The 22,181-nt window shown below is 43.1% G+C and overlaps 1 protein-coding gene across 1 annotated transcript in view; it reads right to left on the minus strand.

Annotated features, from left to right (window-relative positions):
• The window catches only part of LOC105928605 (ankyrin repeat and SAM domain-containing protein 1A), a 100,204-nt gene that overhangs the window by 43,040 nt on the left and 34,983 nt on the right, over positions 1-22,181 (minus strand). Inside the window, exons 5-14 of the mRNA XM_021318191.2 lie at positions 15,040-15,336; positions 14,035-14,110; positions 11,134-11,235; positions 10,964-11,050; positions 10,722-10,885; positions 10,414-10,476; positions 9,123-9,255; positions 8,342-8,385; positions 6,775-6,871; positions 2,408-2,883 (exon numbers count right to left, since the gene is read on the minus strand). Of these exons, the coding sequence (XP_021173866.2) occupies positions 2,408-2,883; positions 6,775-6,871; positions 8,342-8,385; positions 9,123-9,255; positions 10,414-10,476; positions 10,722-10,885; positions 10,964-11,050; positions 11,134-11,235; positions 14,035-14,110; positions 15,040-15,336 (1,539 nt within the window). The remainder of the gene's footprint in view (positions 1-2,407; positions 2,884-6,774; positions 6,872-8,341; positions 8,386-9,122; positions 9,256-10,413; positions 10,477-10,721; positions 10,886-10,963; positions 11,051-11,133; positions 11,236-14,034; positions 14,111-15,039; positions 15,337-22,181) is intronic.

A 22,181-nucleotide genomic window follows, 5' to 3' on the forward strand; every position in this document is an offset into this window, starting at 1 on the left:
CCCTGGCAAACAGCGCAAAGCAGAGTTGGGTCAAAACAGTGTCCTAAATTTTGGAAATCTCACAGAGAACTGTTAATTTACCTATTTACTGAAAACGAAAAGAGTGCGGCACATTTGCAAACGTACTAAAACATCTCCATCCACCTACATTGTCAGGTCAGGCAATGAACGAAGCAGCCAAGAGGGTGACTCTGGAGGAGTTGCAGGGATCCATAGCTCAGGTGACAGAATCTGCTGTCACCGTGAAAACAAGCCATGCACTCCACAAATCTGGCAAATATGCAACATTGATATGTAAGAAAGTTTGGAGAATTTCTGCTTGCATTTTGCCACAAGCTGTAAGGTCACAGGGCAAAGATAAGGAAATAAGGGTCAGTTTTAGCCTGTAGGGAAAACACTCAATGTGGTGTAACTTTAATACTGCATCAGGTAAAATGGTTAAACTTGGTAAGAAAGTGGAGGGAAGTAAATCCAAGGGAATCCTGCAGATAAAACCTAAGAGGCTGCAAAACACTAGATATTAGGCTGGAGGACCGTCCAGTAGCACAACAACCCTAAACATACATACAGACCTATCATGGAAAAGCTTGGGTTAAAGCATTTTAGTCTGTTAGAATGGTCCAGTCAAAGTCCATTTCCTGATCCAATTGGCCATCTGTGGCAAGCCTTAAAAAGTGATGTTCATAGATGTTCTCTCTCCAGTCTGACTGAACTTGGGCCTTTTTTTGTTGTTTGTCTCTGTTTAAAGGAAAACTGGTAAAGACCTGCCCTAAACGACTTGTAGCTGTAATGGTGGAAAAGTGGGTATTGACTCAGGGAGGCTGAATATGTTTGCATGCAAAACATTTTTCAAAACAAAACGATCAAACTCTAGAAAATGACGTGTACAATTTTGTTGACTGCTTTGTGTAAGTCCATCACATCAAATCCCTGTTGGAATGTGACAAAACATCAAATAGTTTAAGATGTACGAATCTTTTTGCAAGGCATGTGTTTCCAAAAGGTAGCAGAGCAGAGTTTCATATTTGAATTTCTGTAGCACAGGGTTGTCAAACTGATTTCTATGTTGGGCCACTTTGGCATCATTAAAATGGCCGGTTGCATGTGTGTAGATGATACTTTTGATTTCATAATTTCATTCCAGTTCACATAAAAATGTAAAAGAATTTCACAGTAACATAAAATTAGCATCCTTAGGCCCATTCGTACCGTTTATCTGCAAAGAAAGTTGATATTGTGTGTAAAAGTGATCTTTTATGACCTTTTTTGAGGGCCGGGTAAATTGCCTTGACGGGCCGGATTTGGCCCGCGGGCCTTGAGTTTGACACGTGCTGTAGCAGATAATTCAGGGACACAATTGGCAGATTGCAATACAAAGTGAACTGAGAGGCTTCAATCTTTAATTTTGCAAGTGTATAAAAATAACAAAAAAGGGGTAAAGAGAAATAAATGCACCCACGACTCAAACCTATGACTATGCATTAGGCTACGTATATATGGTGATTTTGTGACCACATTTTGCTTTCTTAACCATCTATACTACTATAATGAATTAACCATGCCTACTAAGTAGACTCTTTGTCTAATGAACCATGAATAAGTCTACTGGAGAGAGATTTCCCCCCAAAAGAAGTCTAGTTGATATGTTTAATGTGTTTCTTGTGCGTTTTTTACATTATGGTTTCTATGTCTCTAGAAGGACTTGAGCCTTTGGTCTTTGAATGGAAAGAACCAAAGAGCCGATCTCAGCAGATCTGAGTCTCCTATACTCTGAAGTTCCAAATCTCTGTCTTATGTCTTATTCACTTCATCCCCATCTTCTAGTCTTCTCTAATCTTCTTCCTTCACAGAAGCTGTCTTTAGCTCTTTAACCACATCCAGACAAAAAGCCTTGAAGTGAGTAATAGATTGAAACGGGGGGAACATATGGTTAGGAAAACCTTGACTTAGTCAAGACTGAGAAAATTAAATCAAATTACAGCCCAGGTCACATTTCTACCTTAGAACTAGGGGGAAAACATACTTTTAATAGAACAAAAATGTCAAACAGTATTAATTTAAAGTGTTTTACTATCTACATGCACAAACAGACTTTTCATTAGCCACTGTGTTTGCAGAAGGCTTGAGCTCGAGATGATTGAGCTCCCCAATCAGCACGACAGTCGGCTAATCAAACCGCTGTTTGCCGTTAATATTTAAATTCAATCAGTACTGCGGACCAAAAAAATAAAAAAATAAAAGATGTACTTGTGTAAAACTTTGCGGAGCACAGATAGATCCAGCAATTACAGACATAACTAGGATAGTTTTACCTTTAAATCAAGCTCCAAATAAAGAAGATATGCCATATGTCTACAAACTATCAATGTATATTGCGTATTACAGCAAAAAGCGCAGCCGTGCTTACCTCGTCCCATTCTGAGGTGAAGGAGGGAGATTTCTCCAGCCTCTTCTTGCCGGTGCTACAGTTAGACACAGACTCGCTCCGGTTTCCCAGCCCCCCCTCCTCCTCGCCGGGAGGCGACACGAGCAAGTCAGAGTCCGACTTGGAGAGGCTGCGGGCCAGCTTCAGGTCACCAGGAGGGCGCATCCTGACGCCAGAGTCCCTGGGCTCCTTGTTCACAGTGGCATAAATCGCTTTTGGGTCGCAGTCCGTCAGGATGGCGGCCATGCTGGGTCGGCTGGGGGAACGTGAAGCAGCTGGTGGCTCCTCTCTCGCTTTGGTGGGTTTCTTTGTTTCTGGCTGGCCCTGGTTGGGCGGCAGAACACCTGGAAGCTTGAAGGCGTCCTCGCGGCAGTCAATGACGGGAGAGGATCCGTGCAGGAGGCCAGTGAACTGCTCTGGGACACCTGCTCCCTGGTCCTGGCCTGGCTGGGAGTTATCTGAGCAGAGAGGAGGGTAAAAAAAAAACAAAAAAACGGAAGGGATGATGAAAGAAAAGCGGCTTGAAACGGCTGTAAAGTGGACTTCAATCTGAAGAGCAGATCCAGAGAGCAAAGCTAATAAGAAGCCACCCACACAAACCCTAAAACAGATCTGCAATTGTTTCCTACCGGGAGGGACGGAGGGAAGAAGAGGGAGAGAGAAGAGACGGAGCAAGGAAAGGGCGTTTGTTGGCAGGAGAAATGAGTGAATTCCAGAGTCAGCTTGCAGCCGTCTGACGGCGATCACAGGCTGCCTGTGTTCTGTAACAGAGAGTTGAAGCGAGTCATCCCAGAGAGCGGCTTCGCTTCAACCAGGATGTTAGGTCAGCTTTCCCAGCCAGGAGTCTCGCCAAGCCACTAAGCAATCTTTTCTGCAAGCCGACACACATTTAATGCGATATCAGAGCGAGGAGAACGACTTACAGTAGCGGTCCTCAACGAAAAAACAAATCCTAAATGAGATTGAACGCGAGTGCTTTTAAAAACAATTAGATCCCCCCCCCCCCACACACACACACACACACCACCCCCGCTCCTCCCTCTCCCGAAGGAATTACTGCCACCTAAGCTTCTTTTCCACAATCAAATCTACCGCAACTCAACTGTGTCTGCTTTAAAAACAAACCAACCCCCAGAGAAACAAGCGGCGGTGTTCTGCTCCCGGTTCTTGGGTCGTCCTCTTCTCCAATGTAGCGATGCGTGCCGTCTGTTGCGTTCCCCGGCCGCCCTCTCCGTCTTCTGGCTTCTAATTCTAGACCCTAAGGGTGGCTCGGGAATGGAAACTTGAATCACCCTATCCTCCAGCAGCCAGACTCCTGATAATTAGTCCGGTGACACATGCTGTGGGAGGGTGCGTGTGTGTGTGTGGGCTCTGCCGGGGTGACAGGATCGGGGTGTTTGGTGACAGCGAATCTGGGGCGGCACAACCACACGACACCCAATGACCCGCTACAGACGCTGCTCTTTAGTCCACAACGCACAGCGAGCTGGGTAAAAAAAATAACAAACCTTCCTACCGAGCTCGCCTGTGTTCATCTGTCCCGTTTCAGGGACCATTTGCAGTACGGGGGTGAACCGAGCAACGCCCCGACGCACAGAAAACGAGTGTCTGGGGGAGTTTTTGCGTGAGTCCGTTGTACGGGGCTGAGCGAGCGTTCTGCACACATGTCGAGATCACGACCGAACGCCCACGCTCTCCCTGGCAGCTGGAGGAGTGTGAACGCCCAATGAGCACATCAGTGTGAAGCCCAACGGGCCCGAATGGTGTTAACCCTGGCAGGGAGTTGAACACATAAACAATCTGATGATAGAGGAAGGTTCAGCACAAGGGGGGGGGGGGGGAGGTCACCGCGGAGGTGTGACGCGCGCTTTGCTTGGCAGCGTGGGGCCCTCAAATATCCGACCGGTGATGTCATGTTTGGAGGCAGCGCTGGCTGTCACTCCTCCATCTGTGGCGTTTCAAAGTCAATCCGTGGAAAAAATCTGCTCTGTTTTTAGTTTGGATTCACAGACATTTGTTTGTTTGAGTAAGTCACCGTGGAGCTTCAGACGTGCAGACTTTTCTCTTAAAGCTACGAAAGATCTCTACTCAACTCCTAAAAGAAAACAAAGCTAAAAGCCGGTCTAATGAAATAAGTTCAAGACATACAGTGGAACTTTTTTTTCATGTTTCAACAACAGGTTTAAGCGTATTAAACAGAGAGCTTTTGTGACAAAAGCATTCATCCATATGTGTTCGGCCCCTTTCACTCGGAAAACATCTAGTACAGAGTAAACGCTTTGCCTCCACAATACACCAAGCCATCGGTAAAAGTGAGCCACAAAAAGTCCCTGGAGGGGACTCCAAAAAACATCCGGAAAAAGATTGAAAACATCAACCTGAGCACACAATCCCTACGGTGAAATCTGGACTTGAAGGCATCGTGCTGTAGTGACAGGAACCCTAAACATGCAACCGGAGCTGCCGTAGCACAGTTTAAGTCATGTGATAATGTGTTAGAGTGGCCAAGTCAAAGTCCAGGTCCAAATCTACTGGATGGTCTGTGACAAAACCTGAAAAACATTGATGTTCGCAGACACTCTCCATCCAATGTGACAGATCTTAGGCTATTTTGCAGAGAAGAATAAAACATACACATTATGCTTTTCAGGTTTTTTTTGGGTGATTTTTTTTTTTTAAATATCGAAAACCATGCTTGACTTTCTTTCCTGTTAACAGCTGTGATCTGTTGTTGTTCTACCACATTAGATCACAAAAGATTAGAAACTTCTAATCTTATAAATACATTAGCAAATCATTGTGGGTTGGGATGAAACAACAGCAATTGTTCAGAAGCTGCAAAGGACAGATGCTATAAAAAAACCAAAGCAAACAACAAAAGACGGATACACCAGGCTCTGTTTGCTCCCATGTACAACAGAAAACTGGGTTTATGAATCGCTGTCCAAGCAGCACACTACAATCCCACCTCTGGGAGCATAATGAAAAACGGTGCAACACTGGGACTCTGTTAGGAACAGCAACAATCCTGCTGACAACAGCAATGTGTGATTTTGACAGACGATAAACTCTTATTGCTGACCCTGCAGACGTCCTCTACCTGCCAACAGAGGGTGCTTAGGTTCGGTCCCTGGCCGTCCACAGAGGGACAGGGAAGTCATGCAGATGAACCTTACCTGCAGCAACACATCCACATGAGCAGAGGCCCTGAGGCACAACCTGCTGCCCATCTTTACAAACCATACAAAAACAAGAAGCAAACACTTGCACAGCTTACACAACCATAGGAGGAACACCAATCCTAGAGAGGGATGTTTGAATTATTCGACAACAGGAAGAGAAAGATGGGTTCCCTATATCTGTTATAGGAAATAGGAGAGATTAGCCGTTGTTTGAAAACAAAGTTGTGCAGATGATTAAATGAACACAACTGATGTTGGGCTTAATTGATCAGGTCAACAAGCAGAACGAGCAATCGAACAGGAGCCCTCAATGAAGAGTCTCAAGCACAGAAACCAATTCACAGACGACATCAGGGATGCCAGGAGCCGATCTGCACTAAGAAGAATTCAACTGCTTCACTAGCTGAAAAGGAAGAAAATCCACCTTCAATTGCCGAAAAATCTAACGTTCAAAACAACTTCAACCTTTAACACCAAATAAGTATACAATATATTAGTAATTATTTAGCTAAAACGCTCAGAAAATCTGTTATCCTGAAACGTAAGGTGCCCTGCGTCGCCATAGCCCTTGAACATTACAAGTCTTAAAAGCATAAGGAGCTTTTAGAATCAATCCCCCTATCTTGATTTAAAAATAAAAACACATTTTCTTTTTACTTTCTACTACACACAAAGTGCCTATTTTGCGCTTCCCATGAAATCCAAATGAAATACAATGAAGTGCCAAAAAGTGAAAAAAAGTTAGAGGGCTATAAAGGCTTTTGCGAGTCTCGGTATTTGCATGTGTGGCACCGGATATCCAGCAACCATCGTCCTCATCATCCCTGGCAGCAGGGAAAGTCACAATCTGATCAAGAATTCAGTTTCATATTGGCAGCGAAAAGAGTCTGGCCCATTTGCCGGAGGACGTCAATCAGCCCGCTCCCGATGGGGAAAATCCGCTCTGCCGCCTGAGAATGCCAATTGTGCATTCCGTCGGCGAGCCTAATGCGAGCCGGCCCGCCATCTCAGATGCATCGAACTCAAATGCGTCTCTCCGGTTTCATCGACGTGCTTCGCTCGCGGCTTTTGGGGTCCAGCGGGTCGCGAGCATCTTTTCTTACACTCGCAGCAATAAACAGCCGGTGCTGTTGCACCCTATTTGGTAACTACAATCAGAGGACTCACCTCCTGGCGCTCGTGGAGCCATCCGTGCAGGAGGGTGCAGACTGTCTTTCGTCTTACCCGGCGGTCTGAGGTCACTGGGGGGCGCAGAGGATTTTCGCTGAAAGAGGAGACAATCAAGAGTTTAGTCAAAGCTGCCAACTTGCAAAGACTTCCCGTGCAGCTGTAACAGACTAATCCCCATCCTGGCCTAACGTTAAATGCATTAATACAATATAGCGATGAGCTCACAGGACTGATTAAAGCACAGATGACACCATGCAGCCAAGACAGCTGAAGTCATTTGGATCAGTCGGGGACTGTAGGTGGGCGGCAACAACAAGCAAAACTTCAGCATAAAGAAAATTTGCTGAAATTAATCTGAAAATCCAGGAAGTTGTTTCATATTTCACTTTACATCTTAACAAATCAGGAAATATTACACTTGTGTAGCTACTTTAGAAAGGAAACTTTTTTTTCCCCCTTCATAACCGATTGCAACATAGTTAAGATCTGCTGGTGAAGATTCTCAGTCATCCAGGTCATGGTCATTCCAAAAAAAGTAAAATACAGTTTTCCGTAGTGGAAGACGTTTCGCTTCCTCTCCAGGAAGTGGAGTACCAAGCTTTATACTACTGCCTAAAGAAAATATGGACAAAGAAGACAGATGGTTTGAAAGGAAGTGTGAAAGAAGCCATCTACGTTAAGAGAGAAAAACCAACCTTAAACAGAGGAGGAGGTCTTAGGTTCCAACTCTCAAAAACTTACAACACAGCTATATAATTAATTCCGGTCCAATCATCACCTCAATTCTCACCCTCATTTGGGTGATCAAAACATTGTTCCTTTAAACCAGGCCAATAACAACCCTAACGACTCTTCGTTACAGAGGAGTGGACCAGTTTTGGTCCAATCTGCTGGCTTAATGGCTTTAACGACCGCCCATTACTAAGGGGTGGACCTGTTTCTATTGAATTTGCATGTTATCTAAGCCATTACAAGGCCTTTGTTAGGCACACTACAAAAAGCGAACTAAATGTAAGTGAAATTTTCTTTAAATGATTGTATTTTTCCTTGATTAGAACAGGTAAATAAGACTATTTGCCAATGGAATAAGATTTTTGGACTTAAAATAGGAACAATTCATCTCCATCATCTTATTTAAAGTGCAGGATATCTAATTATCTTATTTTCGAGATGAATTGTTCCTATTTTAAGTGCAAAAATCTTATTCCATTGGCAAATTAGCTCCTCAAATCAAGGAAAAATATACTCATTTCAAGACATTTTTACTTACTTTTAGTTCCCTTTTTGCAGTGCAGTAGTATAAAGCTTGGTACTCCACATTACTCCAGACTTTTTGAAAGCTTCCTGGAGAGGAAGCAAAACGTCTTCTACTACGGAAAACAAGTCCACTTGCTTTGTTTTACGTTGTTGTTTTTTTTTTTGGAATAGTTAAGATCCAGAAATTGTGCTAGAATCTGAGAGTCTCAAGCTTTGTGCTTTCCCCCAAATTTACAAAACCTAAGACTGGGATTTTACGTGGGAACAAGTTCAGAACAGCAAAATGGCGGTGGGTAAAAATAATTACCTGAGGTAGGACACTGTTGGAAGACGGTGTAGCAGCATTCTCATCTGAGGAGACGGGAAACAAAGGAGTCAGTGGAGAGGAAGGACTATCTTGATACGATCTAAATTACAGAGAATCCATTGCTGGTTCTGACTGTCAGCAGAAACGTTATGCTCAGAATAACGGAAGTGATTTATAACAAAATCATGTTTTATGCACGGTGACATTATCTGCGTGCCAGTCGGAGTTTAGACCGATCGACCCGCCAGCCGAACAGAGCTGAGTGCAGACATGATGAAATGTTTCTGAGGCAGGTAGAAAAACTACTTTTTCAACCTTTCAGCTTAAATAGAGCGATCCTTTTTTTTTCTTTTTAAACGCAGTGATTTATCATCATCGAGGAAACACGAATATACTCAATCCCATTAAGCCAGGGATGTAATAAAAAAGTCTGTGCTGCTGGGGAAGCCAGCCGCAAAGCCCTAAGGGTTGTTTTAAAACATCAACAGCTACGGGTGAAAAAGGCCGTTTTAGTTTAACTCTGTTTAAGCCAGATGCGTGTTGCACGCCCTAAAGGCTGCACGTTTTGGGGCTGCTGAATAAAGATGCATTCTGGCTGAGAACGTTGCAAGAGATCTTGGATCAAACACTCGGGTAAACAGACTTCTCGAATGTGGCAAAAAAAAAAAAAGAGCAGAGAATAAACACACCACTTAAAACATAAACTAACAAACTAATGGGGAAAGTACTTTTAATCTTCTAATCTTCCTCCCTCTGGATTACACTAAATGCACACAATTACATTTATTGGACTGGGACTCCAGACTGGGCGGTGGGACTTTGGTTTCTGCAGTCAGCAGCAACTCGTACGTGTGATCCTCCTGTTCCTCCGCTGGCTCCCTCCTTTCATTTACGCTGCTCCCAATATAAGGGACCTGCAGAATAAGAAAACACAACTCTTGAGGAGCTGTAATGTTTCTAAATGACTCATAATGTGAGCAGAAGCTGCAAAAAACAAGCACAAATTACAGGCCGAAAGAAAGAATTGTACAGAGGCTGGTTCTGTTGGCTGGTGATACTCACAACATATTACTCTTAATGTTGTTCTAGGTGTTCCCCCAGAAGTCAGGATTTGACCTAAACCTGTTTACTATGTTAATGGATTTAAAAATATGACATTCTGCACATTATTAATCTGGGTCTGCTCCCATCGAATCCCATCGGGGAAAGGAAGGACATTCAGCAGAGCTTTCCGAGCTGATTGGACGAAGAGACACATAGTGCCAGCCCACCAATGGTCGGTTTTAGCCAATCACGGTATCAAATGAAAATGTCAGCAGCAGGCCCTATAGAATCCACATTAAACCATATTACTGCAACGTGATTGGCCCGGGCCATTTTGGTTCTGTCTCGAACAGTTGAGGCAGAAGCGGGACAAGATGGATTCTCGTGTGTTTGTGAACGCACAAATATGGTGAGAATTCAGCTTGCAGGCAAGGTTAAGAGACTTCAAGTGCAGAATAAAAGGTAATTAAGGACTAAAAAGGGGGATTTTGTATGATATGTCCTCTTTAAAAGGTAAGACACAAGTCCAAAAATGTAACCTCTGGTTTAAACAGAAATAAACTACTACTTAACTTGGGGGGAAAAAAACACATTTATGGCATTTGGTAACCAAAAAACCAAACATGTAAACACAGCTGGAAAGAGGTGGTATCAACACAGAGAAAGCACCTTAAATCATATTCTTAGGTGTTATAACAGAAAACAAACTGAACCGAAAGTCTCACATTCATCAAGTGTTTGCTAGGAGACTGTATTTATTTACTTTGTTAACACAGACTTATCTTAGTATCATTGTTTACAACTAGAACTTTTTTTTGTTCATTTGAAAAAAAAAATGCTTTTCAAACTTGTGAAATAATTTAATATTTCCTCTTAAATGCTGTCTTTAATTATGTTTACGGTAAATTCTTAAAGCATTTTTTGTTATATGTGCAAACATGAATCACAAAAAAAAAAACTATTACTGTAAAGCTTGTGTGAAGTTAAGGTGTTAAACAGCGATGGCTCTTGTAGCCTTGTCACCTCACCTCTGAGCTCAGCTCCTCTTCATGGCCCGGGGCGGCATGTGACGAGTGGACAACACGATCTTTCTGTAAAGGAATCAATCGTGTTGGAATAGTTGGAAATTACTCTTGTCATTTGAAGATAATTGCTAAAAACCTACAGCTGAAAACAGTGGAGTTAACAGAAGTCGGTATACTGGTTTTCCTGATCCCAGATGCACAGAAAGTGGAGAACTATCTCCCTCTAGTGACGGTTTTGGATTTCCCTTTCTATATAAACCAGAGTGTACTGGTCCACATTGGGTTTGTGATTTGGTTAGAAAAATGCAGACCTTTCCAACTTCACTGTCAGGCCGTCCTGAGTCCCTGTCGGAGGACTTGCCGCTGGTGAGGCTGTCTAAGGAGTGGCATGAGGTGGCTTCAAACAGAGCTTCATACGGGCTCTCCTCCTCGGGGCCCGCTGTCGATATGAGCTCCGTCATTTTGTCCAGGTTACCTGAGGAACAAGTTAGCATGAGGTCACACTGGCGTGCTGCTAAAACGCAGCGTGCGCTGTTCTCCCAGTATAGCTCACCCTGCTTCCTCGGGCTGGGACTCTGGTTTGGTGGAGGAACGGGCGGAGGAGGAAGGTCCATGTCGGGGGGCTTTCCAGTCTTGTGCCCTGTAGATAAACAGAAAACTGTTTCACAAAGAAATCAAAAAGGTACTTTCCCTGCAGCTCTCTGGGGCACATCTGGACTTTACCGAGGATGAGGGCAGCTATTTCTCGGCTTTTCTGGGAGGGCATGTCTTTGACGATGTCCAGCGCTGTCAGGCCCTTTTGGTCAACAATTTTCACATCGATCCCTGGAAAAAAGAGAAATTCAGCACAGACGGCGGTTGAGCACTTTGTGGGTAGCAAGCTACTTGTAAAAGCATCCATAACCTTTTTCCACCCTTTTGTCTCGTTACAAACACAAACTACAACATCATCTGTTTTGTTTGACAGAAAAACACAAAGAAAAGTATACGTGATTTTCAACATTTTTAACAAATAAAATTGAGACACACTGTAAAAACGGATCTAAAAAAAGGTAAAATGTGCTTAAAATTAGTGTTTTTGTCCTAGATTTGAGCAGGTAAATAAGATTATTTGCCAATGTATTGAGTATTTTGACCCCTAAAATAAGACAATTAGTTATACTGCACTTGAAATAAGATCATGGAAATGAATTGTTCCTATTTTAAGTGCAAAAAGCTTATTCTGTTGGCAGATCATCTTATTTACCTGGTCAAATTAAGGAAAAATACACACATTTTAAGAACATTTTACTTATTTTTAGTTCAGTTTTTGCAGTGCATCGTGCAACCTCTCAGTGCTTCAACTGCTTGTTTAGGGTTGCTAACGTGCTTTTCATCCAGGATTACCCTGAATTGAGCTCCATTCATCTTCCCATCCCTTCCAACCAGCTTTCCTGTCCATGCTAAAGAAAAGCATCCCCACAGTATAACCCTGCTACCACCAGGATAAACGGCAATGTTACACTCTGCCACAATTAGTGTTTTTTAATGTAGGCCAGAATGTTCGATTACATCTTCCTAACATCTTCCGAATGTTGCCGTTTCCCCCTACATGCCTCCAAATAACGGCTTTCTTCCTGCCACTCTTCTTTCAGTTCAGTTCATTCAGTTGGCTTTTAAACACCTTTTTCCACCCGAGCCGGGGATTTCTACAGCTCCTCCAGAGTTACTGCAGGCCTCTTGGCTGCTTCTCTGATCAATGGCCCACCAGTCTGTGTGGATGGCCATGGCTGGTAGGCTGGTGGCTGTGCCGTACTCTTTCCAGCTTCAGATGATGGATTTCCAGTGCCTTGCAAAAGTATTTACCACCTTTGGCGTTTATCATGTTTTGTTGCCTGACAACGTGGAATTAAAATTGACTGTTTGAGAGTTTGCACCATTTCATTTACAGAACATGCCCACATCTTTGAAGTTGTATTATTTTTATTTTTTTATTGCGAAGCTAACAACATAAAGAACAAAATAACAAAAACTTCAGTGTGCATAACTGTTCACCCCAACTAAAGTCAGTATTTTGTAGAGCCAGCTTTTGCAATAATTACGGCTGCAGCTCGCCACATCTTGCCACTGAAATTTTTGCCTATTCCTAAGGGCAAAACTACTCCAGCTGCTTCATGTTGGATGGTTTTCTCTTGTGAACAGCGGTCTTCAAGTCTACTCACAGATTATAAATTGGATTGAGGTCTGAACTTTGACTAGGCCATTCTAGCACTGCTTAATCCCCTCGAGTGTTGCTTCAGCAGCAAGCTTCAGGTCATTGTCCTGCTGGAAGGTGAACCTCCGTCCCAGACATGTTCTGTTCACGGCTGTAGTGCGCGGCTGGACCTGGTCTCTTTACTCGTGTTTATAGTAGTGTTGTGCCGATGCCATTTTTTGGCCCCGATACCTGGCTGTGCAGTATTGGCCGATACCGATACCATCTGTTTGAAATTGATGTGTGTGTGTATATATGAAGAACTGCATACTACTTAAGGTAGTAGAACTTTTTATTGCCTACCTGGAATGGGTGACAGTAGTTGAATAAACGTTTGGCTATCAAAGGTCAAAATAGTACAACATTCGTGAAATTACAACATGTATAATAGTAGTGCAACAGTAAGACAGTAAAATTACATTAATAATTGAATAATCTCTTTTAAACCCTGAGTTTTGGCTCTCAAATTCCAAAATAGTGCAACTTTCATGAACTTATATAACATGTATAATACTAGTCGGGAGAGAGAAGGCTGCGTTCAAGTGACATACAAACATCAAAATGGTATCGGTGCCCTATTTGTTGGTACTCGCCGATACCGATACCATCATTTTAGTGCTGGATCGGGGCCCCGTCCGATACTGGTATCGGTGCAACACTAGTTTATAGTCCCTTTTTTAAAGCCCAAATAAGCGACTGTACGTTCAGAAATGAGGCCAAAAAACTTTTTAAGTGACATTTGAAAAAAAGAAAACAAGCGGACTTGGCAACAGTGCCAAAAACCATTTCACACAATGACCGTAGCTATTAGCAGTAGCTAATGCATTACAATGTCACATTTATGTGGCTTCCGTAGAAGTTATTATGCGCTTAACGGCGAGGTCGTTTGTAATTCATTTAGCGCACCACTAGATGGTTTACACACTGGGGCTTTAAAGCTTGGATATTGTTTCATAACCCAACCCTGATTTAAGCTTCTTCAATACTTTATGCCTGATCTGTCTGCTGTGTTCTTTGTTCACTTACATTCGCTAACAAACTTCTGGGGAGTTTAAGGAACGGCTGGTTTTATACTGAGGTTAAATTACACACAGGGGACTCTACTGACTGCTTATAACTAATTAATCTGAAGGCGTACGGTTTCACTAGATTTAGATTAGGGGTATTAGAGGAAAGGATGCTGAATACATATGCACAGCACATTTTAGATTTTTATTTGTAAATACTTCTTGGGGTTTCCTTCCAATTATGCACAACTTTGTGTTGTTAGTTCACAAAAAAAAAAAAACTGAAGTCTGTTAGAAGAGGATAACATAGAAAAAGGTTCATGGGGTAAGAATACATTTAAAAGGGACTGTATTTATTGTCATGTGTTGATTGTGAGCGCTGACCTGCACTGAGTAGTTTCTGTACCACGTCTGTCTTCCCAAACAAGGCGGCCTCGTGGAGGGCACTGCCTTTCTCTGTCTGTAAAGACAAAAAAACAGCTCATGAGAGGCAGCATTAAAAAACAAAAAAGAAGACAATCTCAACCAAATCTGACATGCAAATGTAATATGTAAAATAAATATTTTGTTCATTCTGCATTCCCCCAGTTGAGTCAATGCATCCGGTTACAGCAGTGAGGGTTGAGTAAGTTAAACCCCGTTTGGCAACAACCGGATCTTAGTGTCAGCCAACCAGCCTGCATCTTTAAAGACAATCGTGCGGTTGGGAAGTAAAAGTGGTTCATTTTTCCAGCTCACGGGGCTCTGCTAATTGAAACCTGCAGGATGCTAGAGCCCGAAGGATGCTGAACAGATCCCCGCACCCTTTGATTTTAAAGGAAAGGAGGGCGCAATGAGAGGGGGAAGCCAGTCGAGACAGATGGGAGTCACAGTGTGATCCAGAGACAGAACCTGAGGGTCCACCAGGGGGAGGAAGATTGGCTTCACACGGCAAACGGTTCATTATCACACCGAGAGATTAAGAATTATTATTTTCGATCTAAGCGCTTTAGAGGGAGAAAGTAGCAGGAAGTTACCAAACACGATCGGACATGTTGAGAAACATTTGAAAAGAGAAGCCTCAAAAGTTGCCGCACGCACACTGCAAAAATGCATCTAAAAATAAGTAAAATGTTCTTAAAGTTAGTGTATTTGTCCTTGATTTGAGCAGGTAAATAAGATTATCTGCCAGTGGAATGAGAATTTTAACCCCTAAAATAAGATAATTAGACATCCTGCACTTGAAATAAGATGATGGAGATGAGTTGTTCCTATTTTAAGTGCAAAAATCTTATTCCATTGGCAAATCATCTTATTTACCTGCTCAAATCAAGGACAAATACACTCATTTTAAGAACATTTTACTTATTTTTAGTTCAGTTTTTGCAGTGCAGGGGAAAACAAACTAACCTCATAGTTGATGTCCATGCCAGCGTCCAGCAGCACCTCCACCACGGACAGGTGTCCGTTCCGAGAGGCCAGGTGCAGAGGCGTGTGCTTCTTGGTGTTGCAGCTCAGCAGGTTGGGGTGGGCGCTGAGCAGCAGCTTGACCACCTCCAGTCGACCGTAGAGGGCGGCCAGGTCCAGGGGGGTCTCGAACTTGTTGTTCCTCATGGTGGGGTCCGTTAGCTCCTCCAGCAGCAGGCGCACCACCTGGGTGTGGCCATACTGGGCGGCGCAGTGCAGCGGCGTCTCGTTGTCGTTGTTCTGTGTCGGGAGGGCAAACGGAAGGGTGAGACGCGAGGGAAAGGGAACACCGGTAGCGCTGGAAGCTAAACAGGTGCGAAGTCGACCGCATTAGCAGAATATAAAGTATCATCCATAAAGGAAGCCCACAGAAAGCCCGGAGGTGCATCTCTGGTAGAGCAGGGGGAGAAGCTTGACGAAGACTGCATGCTTGGCCTAATGAAGGACGCTACTGGGAATACCCGCCTGGGGTGCCACGGTGCGACCACAGGGGCAGGGACGAACAGATAAGTGGGAATAAGAAGAGACAGGCCAAGAGAGCAGAACACACCAATGATTGAGCCATTTTTTTTCTGATTATTCCTGCTATTAGACTTCATGAATTTCATTCATGAGATCATTCTGGGTCCTCTCTTATGGACTCTTCTCCTGAGCTCGGCCTCCGGGGTTTTGTTCACAGCAGTTTGTTCTCAGAAATGAGATCGCCGAGGAAGGTTTTGTGTCAGAGGAACAATTTCTGTGTATATTTGGCTATAAGTTTATGATTATTAGCTTGTTTAAAGAGCCAATAACAAACAGTTTTTTTCAGCTTTCTGGTACAGTTCAGAATAGTTTTAATATGAAATCTCCCGGTATTTATAAGAGCTGACGATGCAGAAGAAGATTCCCATGGCAACTGAAAGAAAAACAGACCATCACAGACCCCCCCACTCCCCCACTGTACTTAACACAAAGTGCTTCTCCACATATTGATTGCTTGTTTTTTTTTCTTTCTGAATAGGAGTTAGACAGAAAAATCAAATGTTAGTCTCATCTGACCAAAGCACTTGGTTCCAGTTTAAGTCTCAGTCTTTTGACAAAATCTAGATAGCATGCATTGCTACAGTTCCCCAATCGTATTATATGGAGATTTGCTTTCCCTCTCTTCACTATTCAGCTTAGTGTACAGTGGTTAAAAGAAATGAGCCTCAGTGTCATGCTTATGCTTTAGGAAAGTAAGGTCGTGGATTACTAATCAGAAGTGCCTACAAACTCTGATCAACTTACAAAGTTAAAGTTAGAAAATAAGAAAATGCTACTAATATATGTACTGTTTTAAAGCAATTGTAAATGGTGCCAATATGTATGGCCATTTTAATCAAATTAAAGGCTATTATGTCGTAATCAAGTTTTTTCCTCCTCACTTGTTTAATTAACCTAACTGAAATTTTGGATTTTTAACATTTTTAGTACAGGTCACTGTAATAAAAAATACATTTATTTTTAAAGAGCTTTTGCATATCTTTACCAGGGGAGGCATTAAATGGGGCCTGCATTGTACATGTGGGTCTTCGCAGGCACTGCCAAAGAAAAATTGTTTTCTTTCTTTCCCTTTAGTAAAATTGTCATTTTAAAATAGAATCGTTGCAAGCGAAACAAAGAAATTTGTGGTGGTGGCGTAAAGATTTTGCACAGTACTACACAAACGTTTTTTATGTCGATCTCTAAAACTGTAAATCTTCATTTTAAGATGCAGAAATTGTCCCAAAATCCCAAAATACTATAACATAATGTATGCATATGTAATACTAATGGTGCCTCTCTGCAAAAAAAAAAAAAAAAAAGAGAAAGCAACCTCAATAATTCTGTGTATTACATAATGCCACCAATTCATTGGATGTGAGAGTAAACAGCGTGAGGACTCCTCCTTATTAATAGACACAGAGAGATTGTTGTCCTGCACTTCCACAGTCATAGTTCACTTTGTCTAAAAGCTCAAAATCATTCTGTGCTTTGAAATGACCTGTAAAGTCAACAGGCGAGTGGATTGAAGCAATTAAAAGCAGTAATTATAGCATGAACTGAATAAGTGGTGTAAATTGGATCTAAATGACTTTCCAGTGAGATCAATGCCCATTAGACATGAGAACCTCCAGCACTGCTGGTGATCCTTAGCATGAGCTGCCAGCAGGGGGCAGCCCAACTCAAAGGACCTTAACCAGCAGTGAGAGCATTAGGAGCAGAGTGGATTAGAGATGTTTTTGGTCAAGAAAACACAAAAATATAATAATAAAAAATATGCATTACAACCTCTTTGCTCAGTTGCTGGAGGTATGAAAATTGGGCAAACGTGTTTCCTGACAATCTGGAACAATTTCTTCATACCGCATAGCATTCTTATCTCGATCTGTTGTCAACATTCGGGTGTGGCGGAGAATTCCTGCCATTGTGGAGCCACATGCTCCGAGAGCCAGTCGTTCCAGGCATGCAGCGCTACCTACAAAGGCCCGACAGCTGCTGTGAGAAATCCCCACATGGACGTGCACTACTACGCCGGTTTGGGTCACTCTCCCAGCAGCGCGCCAGCTGTGCCACCGTAAACAACCCATGAAGGGGAGGGAGAGGGGGGGCTAGCAGGGCCGGTTTCATAGGACAGGTGTCACCGACTCATTCAATGATAGTTTTATAAAACCCTGGCATCAGGTGGATGTACTGGGAATTTACCTGCACATGCAAACAGGGGGGGTACAAAAAAACGTCTGAGGTTTAGAACGCCTTTACACTAAAGCCCAATAGTGAAAATGCAGCGCTGTGTTTCATCTGTGAGGCGAGACTGAGCATTTGTCACAGCTTTTTGAAGAGATTTACTCTGAGCCTTTAGATGACTTAGATGCCTTGATTACATCAGCGTGAATCACTTCCTTCAATATGAACGTCTTCTGCCTGAGTAGTAATCCAAGTCAATCTAGCACAGATTTTTTTTCTTCCCCCTGTGTTTTTTATGGCTGCAATGAAGACAAGGGGCAGAGTACGACAAAATGTTGAGGGGAATTTGAGTTTAATCCAGTGTGGACACGTTTAGATTTCTACAGACCATCCCCACAGTTACCTTTCCCTACTGCATTTTACAAGCAGCGGCTCCAAAGCGACACACAGTGAACTGACACCTTGACCCCAGAGGTTTGGATCATTTCCACACCACGTGTCTCCCCGGCAATGAGCGATAGCCGGGGCAGCGCGGCGACGTGTCGGCCAGCAGCTGATCACATTAAACATGGCTGGCTGGCCGGGTGACTCACCGACGGGAGACATGCAAACACACAGAGCTGAGCCTCGTTTGATGTAAAACGCGCTTAACATGTTATTCACACAAAAGGTCGAGTTTTCCCCCCCAAAACACCTGCGACGCCCGGGTTTGAACAACGTCGCATCACAGCAAATGTGTTCGATCCGGTCAGCGAGCAAAAGCTCAGGTTTTCTTAATGACTCGATTTAGTGAATCATCACCTTAGATGGAACACCAAATACAGTCAAACGTGTTTAAAAGTCTCTTTAAAAGATACTGATGTGCAGTTATGTGTACGTCTACAGAAGCATTGTTGTCGTTGAATTACGAAAAAAAAAAGTCCCTTTGGTGTACGAACGTGATTTTTCTAAATATGAAGAGAAAATCACACGACCAATGAAGCTAAAATACTATTCTTGGTTGCTTACTTAGGCAGCAAAGGATCCACAACTAAATCAATGCGAAGGGGAAAGTCAGGATCTAGCATTTTGAAACAGGAGTTCCCTTAAAGCACGTCACTTAATCTTCTTTTACCACCCTTTGACTAATAATGTCATGGTAATAATGTAATAATGTTAGGATTAAGGCAGCACAATATACAGAAAATGTATCACCGTCCAAACGTCAGTAATACTAAAATTGGTCCATGGAAAGACTTATGCATTTATTAGTTAGAATCCATGCATTTAAATTCTGTTTGCCAGTATTATATTGGGTGATGCATGTTGCAGAAGAAACAGCAGAAAATTTTACAAAGGTAGTAAAGTAATTGGGAACTGGACTCCAACACACCTATAATGTTTAACTGTTTTTCAATAAAAAAAACCATGTTGGAATGAACTTCATGTGTTTAGTTTATGCAGAGGGGTCATACTAATATCCTCAAGCAACATATAAAGACAACAATATCATCAAAAGCACAATCAACTATAGAATAGGGGTGGACAGTAATTCAATATCAATATATATCGCAACATAGCTATTCAATAAAGGTGATATTTCCAATATTTCAATATATATTACAGTCTTTGATTACAGCATTTTACACTGACAAATGCTGCAATGTTTTATTTCTTAAAGCAAATATTTCTAAAATGCTATATTGGACGATAAACATGGCAATGTTATAAGTTTGTGAAGGCATCTGTTGTGGGCATTCTTTACAGTCTTTGAGGCTTTTATTTTAATTTTATATTGATATCGTAATTATCGACCAAATATTGACCAAAATTAAGAAATATATCGTCATATAAGTTTTGGCCATATAGTCCAGCCCTACTATTGAATAGAATAGAATAGAAACATCCTTTCTTGTCCCTCGGTGTGGGGATTGTGACAGGCAAATGGAAGCATGCAGATTCACACAAAGATACAAATACAAAAAAAATAAATAAGAAGAGATTGTGTCTGTTTTTGAATAAGGAAGCTAAAACTAAAGCAATTTAAACTCTGCAGTATGAACCTATTACATTTAAATAATTCAAGGTACAGCACATATTTTTTTGTAATGTAAGTTGGATTCAGGGGCTTCCACCATAATACCTTAGGGTATGAGGCCAGGATTGCTCAGTAAGAGCAGGATCAGCATTATCTCCTCCATGCCATCATAAGCCGCGCGAACCGACCACATATCATGCTCTAACAAGACATCGCCGCGAAGGCCATTAAAGAAAGTGCCACCTTTGACTGACAACCATGCTGGGAAAGAGATTGGAGTTATACGGCACAGCTAAGGCCTCCTGGACAGCAGAAGATCTTTATGAAAAGCACCTCCCTGCTGTCGTGCAGCAAGTAGAAAATCTGATTTAGCCCTCAGTGCATATCAGACGAGCGGAGATTAACATCTCCACTCATAATGATTGATGAACCCATCCCTCACCTACTACAGAGCATCTGGAGAGCAGTAAACGAGGACGGAAGGCAGTCAGAGAGGCAGAGAGAGGAGGGGGATGTTGCACACATTCCCCCCGGGCTGCAAGATGGCAACCCGGTTTGACTGGCGACCTCGGTCACGTGACGCGCAGGCTGGCAGCGGTTACGTCAGCCTGGCGGCCCCCGGTGGTTGTAGTAGTGGCGCTGGGTGGAGGGTGGGGTGAGCAGCTGTTGCAGCTAGTATGCCAAAGAGCTGACAATGCTAGTCCTTCTCCGCTCTCTCCAACCCTGCTTTGGTTTCCTCCGTATTTGCTTAGGAAAACCCTGCAACGCACACAAGGTTTCCTCGAGGTTTTAGTGAGCGAGACACGGGGGTCTTTTTTAAAATTTAGTGCCAGCTTTTAATTACATTCTCTTCGCTCATAAAACATTCAAGGCAAACTCCCAATGACCGCTCCTCTTTAGCCTTTAAAAAGCACAAGACGATGCATTAAGAATGTCTATAACCCACGCCAGCATGTTGAAGCGTTTGGTATAATGACGCTTTTTGAACAATAGTTTGAGTTTTAAAGGCCTACTATGCAACATTTTTCAGTTAATTAATGTGTTCCATACCGTTTTGGATGATTAAATGAGTCATTTCAGGTCGAACAAAGGTTTTCTCGGCCGCCCTGGTGGTCTGTGGGGGAAATACCGCACTTGCAATTGCAGGAGCCCTCGGCCCGCACACACAGGCTCAGAAGTCTCGTGCAAGACCGCAAGAATCGGTCTTGCTTTACGGCGAGAACTCCATGTGTTTTTGCCCTTCCATTCACTATATGCACGCGCAAAAGCAACAACAAAGAACCGCGTGTTAACGTCAAATAAACGTGCAAGCATATCGAGTTTTATTATTATTATTATTATCATCATTATTTCATTTTTATTTTTTTTAATGTTGGCAAGACGCTACCGCGGCGGCCGCAGCGAGGCGGCTGCGGCGGTAGCGTCTCGCCGCAGCCGCCTCGCCAAGATAGCGCTGCGGGAAACCCTGATGTTCATACCTTCACTGTGTTAGTCATTGTTTGTAGCTACTGCCGTTTTTTTGACTTTTCGTTGCGTTCGCCTGTCTGCTAAGCTCAAAACAACCGCGTCTGGCTTGATGGAGAAACCAGAACAGCTGAGCATCTTTATGACAATGCACTTTTACTTTCGCCCTCTGGGGGGAGCCTCGCTGGAAAATCAACCCTGGTTGCATAGTATACCTTTAATAGATTTCCTGGACCATTTTCTTGAGAAACAAAAGCATTGTCACATCGCCTTCTACTCTGGCCCAACACATTGGGAATTTTTGGACTCCTACAATGAATCTTTGTTTAAACACAGTCACGCATTCCTGAGTAAACAGGCCTGTAGTGAGGTGTATGTCTATCTGGCTTCCTGCCATAGCTTATAATTCTCTGGGCAGGTGACTCCCACCCCCCCTTTTTTCCTAAAAGGACTCATTTCTTCCTTCGCCGTCGTTCGTGTTGATTTAATTAAGAGCCCCGCCGTTTCCAAAACTGCATAAATCGAAAGCTTTCCAGTTGTTACAGTAGATTGCATTCAGTCTCTGAATCTTTTGTCCTCCGGTAGCAAATTGAACAGCCTGACATAAAAGCGAGCTCCTAAAAAAATCTGCAGTAGGAAAGTGATGACTGCTGTAAAAGAAAATTCACTCAGATAAGAGGGTTCCCTCCTAAACCCCCTTTTTTTGCTGCTACACAAAAACGAGAGCCGACTCTAGAGACGGAGGAGGCAGCGGCAGTCAGAGGAGGAAGTGTGACGTGCTCGCGATGGCAGAGCTGGACACTGAAGCGACAGGATAAAGCGAGAGCGCCGTCAGGCAGCAAACACGCTGCGCCCGGAGGAAGGGGGGGAAACTCTGATCTTCTCGATAAAGGCGTGAACGACAACGAAAGACATGCTG

The sequence above is a fragment of the Fundulus heteroclitus genome, chromosome 1 (assembly GCF_011125445.2).
Source record: "Fundulus heteroclitus isolate FHET01 chromosome 1, MU-UCD_Fhet_4.1, whole genome shotgun sequence".
NCBI classification, from domain to species: domain Eukaryota; kingdom Metazoa; phylum Chordata; class Actinopteri; order Cyprinodontiformes; family Fundulidae; genus Fundulus; species Fundulus heteroclitus.